Below are 15,174 nucleotides of genomic sequence, written 5' to 3'. Positions count from 1 at the left end.
TTGAACATAATAGGAGGGTCACTGGGGTATAAAAGGGTTCACACCACCTCCGCCTTGTGAGGCGCCTTTTGTAGGACAAAACAGTGAGGCCAGAGGGGCCAGAGCAGACAATACCTCACAAGGGTGTGAACCGTGGCAGATAGGCTGATCTGGCATCCGGATGAGTGGATACCCGGGTCTCAGAGTCGCGCGGGTTCGAAGCTTAAGTCTCGACTTATGACACTTGGATCTTGCTGGCAAGACTGCCACACTAAATTAGTATGAGATATTTAAATATGGGTTGCTCTATGCAGTCATGGCTGCTGCAACACCAGAGGGATCTCAATTTGATGCTCGCCAGTATGATGCTAAAATGAATGAGTAAGTTTTCTATCTCCTTGTATATTTTTAGGCATTTAAGCTTTCAGATTCATTAGTGGTAACTCGAAGTTTGTTATGTCACTTCATGGTTCCTTTGATTATTTAGCTGGTGCGTTTATATTTTGCTAAGCTTTAGAATTTAATGAAAGAAAACTAAGGCTTTGTTTGGTAAATTGATATGAACAGATTTGAAGTTGATGGGCAAGATTTCTTTACCTCATATGATGAGGTTTACGACACTTTTGATGCTATGGGATTGCAAGAGAATCTTCTTAGGGGCATTTATGCTTATGGTAAGTTGGATCCATTGCTACTACTTTGTTAGTCAAAAACTTTGAAGGAGGTGGAGTGTGATACTCTGATGTTTTGTTGTGTGCGGTAGCATTGGTAAAACTTATTGGGCCTTATGGGTGATTCAAATTCAATTACCTTGTTTCCGATGTAGGTTTTTAGCTTATGTTGTATGTTCAATTAAGATCCTGTGATTTGCCATGGTGAAAATGTGGACTTTCAAGTTCTAGCAACTGCTTCATTTCTTTTTATTGTTCAAGAAGTTTCTCCTTTACATGGCTAGTGTGAAAGCTGATTGCGATGTCAAAATTTTCTGTGAAGGTTTTGAGAAGCCATCTGCAATTCAGCAAAGGGGGATTGTACCATTCTGCAAGGGACTTGATGTAATTCAACAAGCACAGTCTGGAACAGGAAAAACAGCAACTTTTTGCTCTGGAATTCTACAGCAGCTTGACTACAGTTTAGTTCAGTGCCAAGCATTGGTCCTTGCACCAACTCGAGAATTAGCGCAACAAATTGAGAAGGTCATGCGGGCATTAGGTGATTACCTTGGTGTTAAGGTTCATGCTTGTGTAGGTGGGACCAGTGTCCGTGAAGGTCAACGGATTCTATCGAGTGGGGTTCATGTGGTCGTTGGTACACCTGGCCGTGTGTTTGACATGTTGAGGAGGCAATCTCTCCGTCCTGATGACATAAAGATGTTTTTGTTGGATGAAGCAGATGAGATGCTGTCACGAGGATTTAAGGATCAGGTCCTTTTTTCACTTATAAGCTCTATGTATTTGTTTGGTGCTTTGCCTAGAAGATGATGGCTTTGGTTGTAATGCTAATTATTGGGAACATTTAAGCAGGTTATTACATGTATATGCTTAAGAAAAATGTTTTACCTATTATCATTCTACTAGACAAAATATCGGTTTTGGAATTGTGGAAATTTCTTGATTGGTATTTTTTAAGCTTTTGCTGTGATTCTCTGTTATTTGGTTTGTTATTTTGTTGACTTCTGTTGTTCGTATGTTCCAGATCTATGATATTTTCCAGTTACTACCACCGAAAATTCAAGTAGGGGTTTTCTCTGCTACAATGCCTCCTGAAGCCCTTGAGATCACAAGGAAGTTCATGAACAAACCTGTCAGGATTCTGGTGAAACGTGATGAGCTTACCCTTGAGGGTATCAAGCAATTTTATGTCAATGTTGAAAAGGAGGAATGGAAGCTGGAGACGCTTTGTGATCTCTATGAGACCTTGGCAATTACTCAAAGTGTCATTTTTGTGAACACTAGGCGTAATGTAGATTGGCTTACAGACAAGATGCGGAGTAGGGACCATACAGTGTCTGCCACCCATGGAGATATGGACCAAAATACAAGGGACATCATCATGCGGGAATTCCGATCTGGATGCTCTCGTGTGCTTATCACCACTGATCTCTTGGCTCGTGGTATTGATGTTCAGCAAGTCTCTCTTGTGATTAATTATGATCTCCCAACACAACCAGAGAACTAGCTTCATCGAATTGGTCGTAGTGGAAGATTCGGGAGAAAAGGTGTTGCCATCAACTTAGTGACCAAGGATGATGAGAGGTTGCTATATGACATACAGAAGTTTTATAATGTTGTGGTTGAGGAGCTGCCATCAAATGTTGCTGATCTTAGTTGACACTGCTTCGGGTTGGCTAGATAAATGGCTCCCTGGAAATGATAAGTTTTAGAGGTCTGGTGCCCTTACAGCTGGTAGGGATTTTTGTTCCTGCACATTCAGATGGGTTCCCATTACCATTTAGAAATTTGATGTTCAAATTTTGATTTGGTGTGTGTCTAAGACAAGTATGTACAACTGTTCCATTTTTATTCTAAATCATGTTGTTTTATTTATGTTCTTAATTTTTCTCCTCTAGTTTCTCTATTTGAGAGGATGTTATGTAGAGTGGGAAAGTAATTATTTTAGATCATTGGACTTGCCGTTTTGTTGAAATTTTTGTAAGTTATTTTTGCCCCCTCTGTCTAGCTATCAAATTAGCATGATTGATGGAGAGTTTTGATCTGATCAAGAAAGACAGGAGATGAATTTAACCTGTTAGTAGCTGCAGAGTCTTCTATTCATCTAGGCTGTGCTCGTTTTATTTAGAATTCTTTCAGATATGGAAATTGTCCTGATCTCTGCTGTAGCAATTACTAATGACAAAGTCCGAGTAGGTTTTGGGCTGTCTGGCTCCCCTAGTTTAAATCATTTGTTGGATTCAAATTTTTTGTGAGACATGCTTGGCCATGAACATGTTCTATATCATCTGCTCATTCTCTTTGCACAAGTGCTTCACAGCTAAGGGAAGATAATGTGATCTATCTTCTCTTTTCGAGGCAATTAGATACTATTTGGTCATGCATTTAGAACTTTTAGTAAAAGCCAGGCTGTATGGCCTATTGACTTTGCTTCCATCACTTGCTACGTGCCAGCAGTAGCAAAAGCCTCTAGCCCTACAATGACGATAAGTTGATAACTTTTTGCGGAGCCTGGTTCCGTCATTCTGCTCATCATCGCTATCAACGTATTAAAGCCACTGTCCATAGGGTAAAATGCGGATAAGAATTTTCCCAACCCATATGAAAAAGATGTCAGCTTCATCTTTCTCCTAACTTGAATGCCCCTCCCAAAAACCAAAATGGTGTTGACCTTACAATTAGTGCTCGTCATTCCTTTGCTTAACCATTGGGTTCGTTTAATATCAGAATGGAATTCCAAAATGATTTAAGAAAGCATATTGGGCCCGAATGCATACGAGTAACGCGTAGACTTCTCATGTCAAGCTTTCAACCAGTAAGAAAAGATGTGTATTTAGTTGGGTTTTTGGACTGCTTCAAAGGGTACGAGTTGGAAGAAATTCTTTTCAAAGCCGAAGTGATAGATTGGCGAGCTGGTTTTGGTTTGTGAACCAAGCGACTTAAAATGAAAACAGGTTGGCCTTTGGTTTCGGGTCGTTAGAAGTGATTTATGTTATTTGTGGTCTTTGACCAGTTGATCTTAGTTTTTGATGGAACAGACAAACGCAAAAAGAGCTGAATACTTGAATGAAGGCACAGTTTAACAACAGTTACTGAATTAAGTGCAGCAAATATATGTACTAACAACACTTTCAGTTTCACTCCCTGTTTGGATAACTCACGTTATGCAGGGTTATTACAAGTAGCAAGTTAAAGAACTGTAGACAGAGAGCATTAGACTTTTTAACTGTTAAAAATCTGATTTTTCATCTCTCCCGAAACAGAACTGCAAAAAATACTGGACTCCTAAAACCCAGGGCAAGATCATTCATCATTGATGATCAAAGAGCTTTATTTATTTTAAGTTTTAAACGAGAGCAAGACAATGGTAACCTCATTGAGCATTCAAAAAAGTCAACTTTATAGACAGGTCAATGTAAATGTACGTCTCATTTGAGATTAAATTTTTATATATATATTTTTTTTTATTCATATATTTTTTTTATGTGGGATTGAAAGCGTTATAATCTCTTCATCTTTAATACTTAACGTTTCTATCAAGTCGAGTCCATTCACAAGATCAAGATCACACCAAATCATTGTGTAACACTTAGTGACTCTCACGATTTCATCGTGTAGCATTTAGTGACTCTCATAATTATGAACTGATGACTGTTTTGATACCAATTATAGAAATTCACATTTAACCTACGAGGTATTATCCGTTTTGATCCGAAAATTTCATGATTTTATCTTACAAAAAATATCTCATAAATTTAAAATTAAATCTTTATATATATATCATTTTTTATCTATATATTTTTTTGATATAAGATTGAAGGCATTACAATTGTACAAGGGGAACATAAATAATTGCCCGTAGACATTTGGACCCCGTTAAACAAGCAATCTAGAATCAATTCCAATGTCCAAAGACAGTCACAACAGAGGAAAATGGGAAAAAAATAGCAAATGCAAACAATGTTTAAAAATTAAAAAAACCAACTTAAATTAATTCAAAATCTAAGTATTTTTATCGCCTCCATAGCTTTTATATTCTTGTAGGACCCCACAGTTTCTATTATTCATTTTTTCTTCCCTGACTCGTCAAGATCAAAAGAAACTCAATACAAACCCTCCTACAGGCCACCACCCCCTTCAGGAATCTCTCTTGAGTCTGCCAAAAATTCAATGGAAGATTACAACAGATCAAGGTCATATGCTAATGGGATGATGCAGCTGGCAGCCTACCATGGACCACCTAGGCCTTCAGCTTCTTATGATCTCAGGTGCTATAGTGCTTCCTATGCACAGTCCCAGATGGCTAACAACTATAACACAGAAAACAACAGGGACTGCAAGTTGAAGAAAGGGAAGAGTACTTCTGGCTCATCTTCTTCAAAGTCATGGAGCTTTTCTGACCCTGAGTTCCAGAGGAAGAAAAGGGTTGCTAGCTACAAGATGTATAGTGTAGAAGGTAAGGTCAAAGGGTCCTTGAGGAGGAGCTTCAGGTGGCTCAAAGATAAGTACACACAAGTTGTCTATGGGTGGTGGTGATTATGGCAGTTGGGCCCTTGTTTCTTGTTGCTCCTCTTTATGTTTTTCTTGCTTGAATTCAAGGTATGTGTGAAAAAAGTTTAAATTTATGTGTTAAAGAGAAAATTTTTGATAAAATTGTTGATGTGGTTGGCCACATGTGGACTAGCTTGATTGTAAATTCGGTTACTGCTGTTCTATTACCTAGAACAAGTTTTCTGGGTGTATATTTAAGTGTTAAATCCTTTCAAATTTTTGGTGGTCTTATGATCAAGAGGCGTTGACCACCTGATTTCCTGGGCTTTCTCACAGTCTTATTCTATAAATCGTTGATTATTTCACCAGTTTGTTAACGAAAATGAATGGGTTCAATTCGGTAATTGACAATAATAACTGTCTTTATTCCCTAGGAAAAGGAGTTTTTCTTTTTTTTGGTAGCTTTGAGGATAGCCTTCTTCCGCAAATACGCAGCTCTTGTTGAAGGAACTTTTGTCATCTTATTGTGTTAAGGGTATGCATTTGATGCTTGATTGTTCTAGAGAATAAACCTACTGTCAGAACCATATTTGATCATTTTGAACTCATAGGTCTTTTCTGGTATTATGAAATTATGAGTTGCAGCATATCTATGCATGGACTATATGGTTTCTGGTTACATTTTCTTTATGGATTGACTTTTAGACCTTTGCTACTAAGCAATAAAGGTGTATTGATCCTCTAAAGGGTGCAGCGTTTATAACTTAATCACTTTTTCCTGGGTGTAACTGACGTGCAATCTTTGTAGCTAGGAAATGCTGATCAGGTGCCTTGCAATTGCATTATTTATTTCCTAGTTAGTGTCTTTTCCTGCAATTATTTATTAATTTGGAAGATAACATTTAGGGGATTAACCTGCTTATCTTTGCCCTTTTGTCGGTCTCAGTCGTAATATCCACGCAATTTTCCTTGTGAAATTTCCTTCTCACGCTTAAGTAGTGCATAGGGATATGCCATCCATCTCAGCAGTGTTTCATAAATTTTTCTACCATGGTAGTTGAGGACCACTTTTGAGTTCTATCTTGTGATAGATTCTATGCCAACTTATGTACTTCAAACCTCATAGTATTAACTTATTTTTACAGTTTAATGTTCTCTTGTTTCAGAAAGCCCTTTAGTACATATTTAATTTCTTCTGGTTCATGATTTGAGAAACAAGTTGCATAAAGTAAGATTGCATTATATATGTCATGTATCATGGTTCCTTGTTTGCCTTGGACTTTAATGTTTTAAAGCCTTCTTCAGTTGATTAACAATGACCCTAACTTTAGGCCATCTCTAGCTGATACTCACAACCAGCATTTGTTCCTTATAGGACTAATAAGTGGTTGATTTTACCTTACCAAGATGTCTTTGTTTATATTGCTTTGTAAACTAGGTATCCGGATTTACAGAATTAGAACGTTAGCATATAATTTGAAGACATATTTGAGGAAGAAAAAGGAAATATGGCAGTGCTTGTTTTCTGATGCCTTACATCTCTTTTTAAACTTGTATTTATCTTCTTCTTTCTCTACGTTCCTCCATTTGCTATATCACTTCATTTTAGCTTATTCATTCTGAAGCCATTAACAGCACATTATAGCGAAATTGGATATGAGCTACCTTTCAGGGGAGTTTGGAATGCCATTGAAATGAAAATCTCAATGGAAGGAGTGACATACTGGGATGTCATTTTCATTAATTTGCTTGCTGTAGTTATGGTGAAGTCATTTCACTACAAAGTCAGCTCTTCTGCAATACTTTATTAGTTTTTACTCGAAGTAAAGCCATCACAAATGTCATCTTTTGGTACATATCTTGATCTTATCACTCTGGGGTGTTCTTAAGTTGTCAGATCATGACTCAGGCATTACATCCTCTCAGGAGTTCGGGTTTCTCAATAGATCCTTGTGGCATATCTTTGAATTTGTGTTTCCAATTATCATGGTGTGGGATGGCAGTTTCCTTTTCTTTTAAAATAAAGAAACAAAAAAAAACTGATTAGTGATTCCTGTGTTAGTTACTTTCACAGTTGTGAAGCATAATTGCTTCAGTCAATCAAGATCATCCCTTTTTTTCTCTCTCATAATCCTCTTTACAATATAGACATTAGCCATTGGCGTGAATCATGCAGATTGTCATTATTCATCATGAGTGCATTAAAGCATTAGCAATTGGCATTATCGAATGCGCTAGGGTTTGAATCATTCTCTTTCGGTCTGACATCTAATCTGTTTTTCATGCTAACCTGTTCGAATGATACGAGTCATTCTCTAACCAAATGTAGGCAGAGTATTGTAACTTGAGAAACTGTGCCACATTCCAATCAACTATCTATATATAGCAGCAGTAAAAAATTTTACTAAAAGACTAAAGAGACATGGCCTAGTAGTTTGCACTCGTCTTGTGTTAGCGAAGCAGGAGTAAATCCCTTGGTCGAGCTTCACAAGATCTCCACTAACAAGGGGCCTTCAATTTACAGAAGCTCAGCCGAAAAGATAAAAAGGCAGGTGGGGGGTACCATTTGCAATTTGAGAGTGATCGCCCCCCATTCCTCGTCGCAGTTGGGGAGGCAATTACTCTGTTCAGTCTCCATGCCTCTGGCTGTGGCAGGGATGGCAATTCTTCCGACCTATGGCTGCCAGGCAGTTAGGCCAGCAAATGCTTTTCTTCCATTTCTCAAATACTAACACTAAAATTAAGGTGAGGGTCAATAGAGAAATTGGCAATTTTTGGCCTCGGCCAATCCTAACCGACAAGGGGAAAAATATTACTCTCATGTAAACCTTTTATATCAAATCAGCATAAATCAAATTTTCCTGATAGACAATTTTTTTTTTTATCAAACGTAGCTGTAATTAACATTTAATGAATTATTAGTAGATATTTTGTTTGGGTATGAACGACTCAAATTTTGATGTTGACTGTACACTTACCAAGAACAAAACTGAAGGGGAGATTCTTATAATTATACCAGAAAATTTGCCTTAACCTTCATCAATCAACAGAGACACTACTATTCTGTTGTTGCACCTCGCTGTACCCCTTCTCCTCTCCTCTCTTCCTTTTTGCCGATTAATAATAAAAGAATCTAACCATTTTTATAGAATTCGAGTAAATAGGAAAAGGTATTGTTGCCAGACACGTTTCTATTCCTTCCAATCATCCATTCCATCAAATCGCACGCGAGAACATGCCATGGAACTAGCAAACGACAGCCTTCGCCAAATGCCAACCCTGAAATCCGAATGATTAAAAGAGCCGGTTAACGTAAGGTAGCGACAACAAAGCCACTGGCTGACAAATAAATTCCTGCCTTTAGGTTATAAAAAAAAAAAAAAAAAAACCCACAGGAAAGAGAGAGAAAAAAGAGAGAGATTTTAAATTTTCAATTAGTTTTTTTTGTTTGATGATTGATTTCAGAGGGATAGCAAAGAAGAAGAAATGTGGGAATCGATCTGTTTAACATTGGCTGCCACGGCGGGCAATAACATTGGCAAAGTTCTACAAAAGAAGGGCACTGTTATTCTCCCTCCTCTCTCCCTCAAGCTCAAGGCAATTCACTGGTTTTCTTTGACCATTTTCTTTTGTAGGTTTTTGTTTTCTGTTTCTGGGTATCTCTCTTTTTTATGTTATTGCATCATTCTTATGGTTATGAAACTTTTTAAAGCCACTGTAGAATTGGATTTGGTGTGGAATTTTTCAATTTGTGGAACTATTGAGATATTGGTCATGAAAAGTTAATTATTTTTTGTTTGCTTTTGGTTATTGTTCAGTCTTAGCAATTGCAGCTTGAGATCAGGTTTGGAATGGGGTCCTTATTTTTAATCGTTAATAGAAATTGTTCAAGATGTTATTTTTATAGAAGAATAATGAATTGGATTTGGTTTCGAGTGTTGAATGACTTTACGTGTTTTTGTGTAGGTGATAAGAGCATATGCTGTTAATAAATCATGGGTGATAGGATTTCTGATGGATATATGCGGTGCCTTGTTGATGTTGAGAGCGTTATCTCTGGCTCCTGTAAGTTAATGTTAATGATTTCTTTGTTTCTGCAGAGAACCGAAATTGATGTTCCTTTATAACTTTATTGATATGAAAGATTACTACTTTAACTACATAATGGCCAATGTTTGGCTGCACACTGATAGAAGATTATTTCTGATGATTTATATTGTAAATTTTGTGTATTCTTTATCTTGGTGATGACAAAAATATTGCTCAGGTATCCGTCATTCAACCAGTTTCTGGCTGTGGGCTTGCCATTCTTTCTATCTTTTCACACTTCTATCTACAAGAAGTCATGAATGTTATCGACTGGATGGGGATTACTTTAGCTGGCATTGGCACCATAGGTAATGCAAGTTTTTCATGGTTCTCGTATTTGATTAGTCCCTGTGGAATCAATCATATAATACCATTACAAAGAGATTGCAGTCAGAATTTTGCCATGATAGTTCTCAATTTAATTTAAAAGAATAAGTTAATTTATTTAAAACCTTCCTCATTGGCATCTTCAAATTGTATTTTGTCAATGATTTAAGGGTTTTAAGTCTGTAAAATGCAGCCTCTCCTAATGTTTATGCATATAGTTTCTGCAATGATCACAATCATCTTGTTTTGCGATATGATAGTCGAATAGAATACTAATGACCTAAATAAAATAATAATATTCCTTTTTTTTTTCTTTTTTGCACATTCAGGAGTTGGTGCTGGTGGAGAAGAGCAAGAGGCTTCTTCAGTATCCATTTTACAGTTACCATGGTTGGCATTCGTTGTCGTGATCATGTTTGTGGGTACCTTTTCCCTGTACTCTTATCCAATAGTATTGTTTTTATTAATATTATATGTTTTTATTATCATAAATATATTGTAGGGTTCTGTGAGAGGCTAAGTCTATTTTATGATAAAATTCTTGCCTTGCAAACTTGAAACTTATTACAAATTCTTAAGTTCAATGGAGCATGTCATCACTTTAAGAGATACAAACCTTTGATGCATTATGCCAAATGGTGTTACTTAACAGGAAACTTCTAGAAGTTATCTGAAGGACTTGTCCTATCCATAAATTCTATATCGTTAATCTTATAAAAAAGCAAGTCAACTAAAACAAGTGTCATAATATATAGATCCGTAGACCTACTGTTAGACATGATTTTTAAGAGTCGCCACCAATTTTTTTTGTTTAAGTATGACTAGCCATCTCATCGAATCTGTTTCATTTAAAAAAGAGTCCCAAGATTGACTTAGGTATCTTTAAATAGTATATTTTGATCCACGAAACTAGATTTTAGGTTCGAGAGTGCGGTTACGTGTGAGGAAGGTTATTGCACCTCTACCGTGTCCATCTAAAGGATAATATCAGTTTGATTTCAAATTATCCAAGTCTTAAATATGTTATAATTTATCAAAATATTTAATGTTAGAAAATTAATCCTAAAATTACTCTAATAGTTTGGTAGCAATTTAAGATAATTTTCTCCCCTAAGGTGTATTCATGGAAATTAGTGTCCCACGCACCGTTGTCAAATTTATTAATGTATTTTACCCAAGAAAATAATTAGTAAAGTCCTCCAATAGTTTGGTAGGATTTACTTTGATGTAGATCTCCTAATAGTTTGGTGAGATTTTCTTGTAAATTTATTTTTAGAAAATGTATTAAATCTTTCAATAATTTGGTATGACTTAATTTAATAAGCAAATCCTCTAATAGTTTGATAAGATTAAAACAAAATATTTTATTGGTAATATTTTTTATAAAATTGATTTATAAGATTCTTCAATAAGTTGGTAAAATTCATAAAAAATTTAAATTCATGAAAAATCATTCAATAGTTTAGTAAGATTCATGAATTTATTTTAGAAATATTTTTTTATTATTTTTAAATAAATTAATAAAATAAAATTCATAAAGGTATTTAAAAAATAACTAATAAAATTTGTAATTTAAAATAATGAGTAAAATAATAGTTAAGATGAAAATAATAAGTAAAAATAAAAAATCTAAAAATAAAATAAAATAGAAAAAGTAAAGTAAAATAAAATCAAAACAGAAACTAGGATGAAAGAAAAAAGGAAAACCTGCCATCGGGTCAGGCTTGAAGTGCGGATCTTTACGCGAGTCGCCAGGTTCAAGCAAAAACATCAAACTTCAACCAGAAAATTCATCATAAACCCAGAAAAGTTTCCAGATTCTCCTCAAGAAACAGCTTGGTCTAACAACCCTGCATCCCATCTTCCCAAAGCAGCAACCTCCAATCCCTTGCTTTAGCCACGGTTAGACAATCACGACATTCTTGCTCGGACAAATCAGGAGTGCACTGTTCTAGAGCATATACTGTTTGAAAGGCGCCCACCCATAAGTTATCTGCTGCATACTTGCGAAGAGGACCCCCAGCTGCAGCTCGACTGCTCAGATTATTCAACAGGTTACCCAATGCCTGATGGAACTGATCAGCATTCGCTACGTCCTGTGTGTTGAGTAGACAAGCGCCAGCAGAGTCTTCCATTTCTCCAAGGATGTCTCAGTTTGCGTAGCGCAGCATACAAAATTCAGACCATCCAACCACCTCCTTGTAAAAGGGACATCGCTGCCTGAGTTCAGATATGGTATCATTGAGGCAACCATTGCAATCAGCTTGGTTTATGTCCCCCCTGCAAAGTGCGATTGCATTAACTTTGGTGGTGTATTCACCAGCAGACAGATTATAGAACCCATAGTTGAATTCTGTCAGAGATGTGAGTTGAAAGAAGAGGTTGTTGAGGTTGGCCTGGTAAGTGCTGTTTGTGGTATAGTTACCTGCTGCGCTTATACAACGATCCTGAAAGTATTGATCGGCTGTAAGGGTGAGAGTAGCAAGGAATGGGAGAACCAAATAAAACAAGAGAAACAGTCTTGAAGATCCCATTGCCATACCACCTTCTCCTTTTCCCATTGCTTTGATTACTGATTTATATAGAAATTCATGCTCCATGAATCCTCCTTAAATCTATGATTTTATTTGATTTTATTTTAACGTGAATTGATTCTAGAATTAAATCCTAAAAATCTCTCAACATCATTTTAATATGAATTGATTTGGAATTAAATCTAAAAATTTCTCAAGTACGGTTGAAGGTTGTTTCAATTCCGGAAAAATTTCCAGACAAAATGGACTGTCTGCAACAAGTCTTAAACTCTTTTGGCCAAAAAAAAAAAAAAAAAAAACCAAGTCTTAAACACAGCCTGCAGAGAACAAAATTGGTTTAGTGGTTTAAACATATTGTCTCAATTGTGATTAATTTTTTGCTGGTGTCCCCCTCCTCTGAGGTGCAAGATTAGATTGGCATGATGATGGCTATTATTGATGACTATATATATATATTGTAAATTCAATACTGAATCTATTTTCTTTTGCTCCTATAGAACTCAAAATATTTTATGAATTATCAATTCCTGTCAAGGTATATTTTATTGGATTTAAAATGTTAGAAAATTTAAAGTTTAGTGGAGGTGAATCATTTAAAAAAACTAAAGGCCTGTTCCAAACATCTTGTGGTTATATTGTGGTAATCCATTTTATGATAATGGAGTAGAATCATTGTTCCCTTGGTTATATTGTGGTAATCCATTCTATGATAATGCTTTGATAATCTATATATGATTATACAGGTACTCCTAAATGGGTGACTGCGCATATGCAAATGTCAACAGAGAGAACAAGAACTGGTAAACGTGCTCTCTCAATTTTAAAGATTTTTGTTGCTTTCACTCTGTAGTGGTGATCGCTTATGTAACGTTTTGTTTCTTTTCACCCTTCAATGTAGTGCACTTGTTAACAACTTTTCTCATGCAGATGGAATATGAAGTCGTTGAAGAAATTATATATGGCTTGGAATCAGGAATTTTATTTGGGTACCCTTTTTCACCTCCTAATGGAGATTTTACCCTTTTAATACAAAATTAACAAAGCATTAGTGTGTGGCTGCTTCAAAACCGATGTGTGATTATGGTTCTAGATGTTCACCTTAAATGGAGTTTCATCTGTTTGCAGAATGGCCTCAGTGATTTCAAAGATGGGATTTGTCTTCGTGGAGCAGGGCTTCTCCAAAATGTTGATCCTCTGTGTGTCTCAATCAGCATTTGTTGTAGTGGTACTGGATTTTACTACCGGGTATTTGAGCCACCTAAGTGCTTTATGATGAGATCTGACCATGTTGATATCCTTGCCTTAAGCTGTTTAGCCTTTTTCGGCCCAACAAAACATTTGTCCTGCATATCCTGCATAATAAGTTCATGTCCATGTGTGTGATTCAGGAATTCATGTTTACCGTGGTCCAATTATGTTCAGATTTAGTGGAAACCAAGGTTCATTGTCAGGAAATTTATGTTTAACAGGGTCCACTATTGTCTTACTTTTTATATAGTTGAACAAACTATTGCTGCATACTTGAGCCTCTTGAATAATTATAGCATTATCTTTTTACACCTTTTGAGCAGACTCGTGGCCTAAAGCATGGTAGAGCAATTGTGATCTCCACGTGTGCTGCTGTGGCATCAATTGTGACTGGTGTACTAGCTGGTATGCTTGCATTGGGTGAACGGTTGCCTTCAGCACCAGTTGCTTGTCTTTCACTTCTGCTTGGATGGTATATAGTGCAGAACCTAATTTTACACTCATATTGTACCAGAATAACATCTTATTCCAAAATTTTGCAATGTGTGGCTTCTCAACATCTTCCATGTGGCCAGTATATGCATGGAAAAGCTTATCCGGTAGAGATGATCCAGTTAAACAATCTTGTCTACCACATGTTTTTTAAATTAAAAGAGAAAAAAAAATTGGATGAGACTGTGCCACTTGTTTTTGCTTTTGATTGATAGGTGTAAATAGTTTTTATTTCAAAATCATTTGATCATTTACGTATACCCATTTTTTTAAGTGCAATCATTTGTGATTTCATATTTTTGTAGCTCAAATTCAACATTTTTGCCATGAATTGTAGTTTACCTGAATTTTCCCATTACAGGTTATTTATCATGACGGGCGTGATTTTGCTTGTGAGTTCGACAAGACTGATGCGGCATCTTCCATGGCCATTGTGGAATTTGGTACCCGGTGGAATGGACCGGAATTTCAATCCTAGGCGTTCAGGCTCTCATCGAGTCAAGGATTCTAGTCCATGTGCTGTTATCCAGGCAGCGACATTGCATCATCTAATTCCGTTACCAAGTAAGGAGAAGGCATAAATGAAGACAACAAAAGATCACTGCATATGACTATGTCACAGTTAATCTATGATCAAATTTTAGGTCTTGATGCGCTTAGGATGTAGGGGGGGGGGGATGAGAGTTTTTAAGTTCAGTCCTTCGCTGAGCTGTTTGACATCATAAATTGTGAAATTTGTTAACCAAAACTATTCTAAAATGCCCTTAATACAGTATGCAAGTTAAATCTATTTACGACTTCTTGCAAAAATCATGAAGGCAACCTCGTAAAAAGTTATAGAATTGCCAAGAGGGCATAAACAGATTCAGGGAGCGGTTCTCCCTTCTTCCCTTATCTGTAGCCCTTATCTCATTGTAACCATAGTCGGTTGTTGTGGGGCTCGGTGCTCACTTGATGAATTTTTATGATTAGATGAGTGGAAACAGTAAGCAATCATCACATTTTCTGTTCTTTATTAATTGATAAGCATCAAATTATTCCCCCTTTCCACATACATGTGCACGCGGGAACAGAGCAAGACGAACCTTGTAAGACTTACTGCGTGGAAAGCATATATGCAAACTCAGGCAATCGGTGATTATTCTCTAATTCACCTAGAGAAAGTCATGTTTTGTTGACTTGAGTGATAAAGGAAGGCAGCATTTTACCTGTCTAATTCATCATCATACAAGCTTTAGCTTAATCATAAGTTACAAGTGGCTATGTGCTTAGACGTGTAATAAGCTCCATCTTATACACCCCCCCCCCCCCAAAAAAAAAAAAAAACAAAAAAATACGGCACA

At 36.4% G+C, this 15,174-nt stretch overlaps 3 protein-coding genes across 17 annotated transcripts; all 3 read left to right on the top strand.

Moving 5' to 3' along the window:
- Positions 1-295: 295 nt before the first annotated feature.
- Positions 296-3,977, top strand: LOC111284900 (eukaryotic initiation factor 4A-9-like). Its single transcript, XM_089763021.1, has 4 exons — positions 296-360; positions 547-653; positions 973-1,403; positions 1,675-3,977. The coding sequence occupies exons 1-4, from the start codon at positions 296-298 to the stop codon at positions 2,155-2,157; spliced, it is 1,086 nt and encodes a 361-aa protein (XP_089619147.1). The 3' UTR covers positions 2,158-3,977.
- An 843-nt stretch (positions 3,978-4,820) lies between these two features.
- Positions 4,821-5,417, top strand: LOC111284929 (uncharacterized). The gene has a single exon (XM_089763020.1). It carries the CDS (start codon positions 4,821-4,823, stop codon positions 5,184-5,186), a length of 366 nt encoding a protein of 121 aa, XP_089619146.1. The 3' UTR covers positions 5,187-5,417.
- Positions 5,418-5,566: 149 nt separating this feature from the next.
- LOC111284927 (putative magnesium transporter NIPA9) lies at positions 5,567-14,621 on the top strand. Of its 15 annotated transcripts, none has more exons than XR_016343172.1 (10): positions 5,567-8,738; positions 9,108-9,206; positions 9,409-9,538; positions 9,887-9,975; positions 12,835-12,891; positions 13,019-13,077; positions 13,217-13,336; positions 13,663-13,744; positions 13,854-13,952; positions 14,193-14,332. XR_016343172.1 is itself a non-coding variant. In XM_089763017.1 (6 exons), exons 3-6 carry the CDS (start codon positions 13,019-13,021, stop codon positions 14,410-14,412), a joined length of 528 nt encoding a protein of 175 aa, XP_089619143.1. In that variant the 5' UTR covers positions 9,893-9,975; positions 12,835-12,891; the 3' UTR covers positions 14,413-14,621. The 15 variants fall into 15 exon arrangements, 3 of the variants coding, with proteins under 3 accessions (XP_089619143.1, XP_089619145.1, XP_089619144.1); XR_016343180.1 differs by having other exon boundaries at positions 5,567-8,772; XR_016343181.1 differs by having other exon boundaries at positions 5,567-8,776.
- Positions 14,622-15,174: the final 553 nt, after the last annotated feature.

The sequence above is a fragment of the Durio zibethinus genome, chromosome 6 (assembly GCF_047325235.1).
Source record: "Durio zibethinus cultivar Kanyao isolate XHJ-2024 chromosome 6, ASM4732523v1, whole genome shotgun sequence".
Classification (NCBI taxonomy): Eukaryota; Viridiplantae; Streptophyta; class Magnoliopsida; order Malvales; family Malvaceae; genus Durio; species Durio zibethinus.
This window is presented reverse-complemented; position numbering and strand designations above follow the sequence as displayed.

What these genes read in the sequence shown, in the direction of transcription:
- LOC111284927 (XM_089763017.1), top strand. Translation starts at nt 13,019, where the DNA reads ATGGAATATGAAGTCGTTGAAGAAATTATATATGGCTTGGAATCAGGA. An exon ending in GAATCAGGAATTTTATTTGG is followed by an intron (nt 13,078 to 13,216) that starts GTACCCTTTTTC and finishes ATCTGTTTGCAG; the next exon opens with AATGGCCTCAGTGATTTCAA. An exon ending in CTTTCACTTCTGCTTGGATG is followed by an intron (nt 13,812 to 14,192) that starts GTATATAGTGCA and finishes TTCCCATTACAG; the next exon opens with GTTATTTATCATGACGGGCG.
- LOC111284900 (XM_089763021.1), top strand. Translation starts at nt 296, where the DNA reads ATGGCTGCTGCAACACCAGAGGGATCTCAATTTGATGCTCGCCAGTAT. An exon ending in TATGATGCTAAAATGAATGA is followed by an intron (nt 361 to 546) that starts GTAAGTTTTCTA and finishes TGATATGAACAG; the next exon opens with ATTTGAAGTTGATGGGCAAG. An exon ending in CACGAGGATTTAAGGATCAG is followed by an intron (nt 1,404 to 1,674) that starts GTCCTTTTTTCA and finishes CGTATGTTCCAG; the next exon opens with ATCTATGATATTTTCCAGTT.
- LOC111284929 (XM_089763020.1), top strand. Translation starts at nt 4,821, where the DNA reads ATGGAAGATTACAACAGATCAAGGTCATATGCTAATGGGATGATGCAG.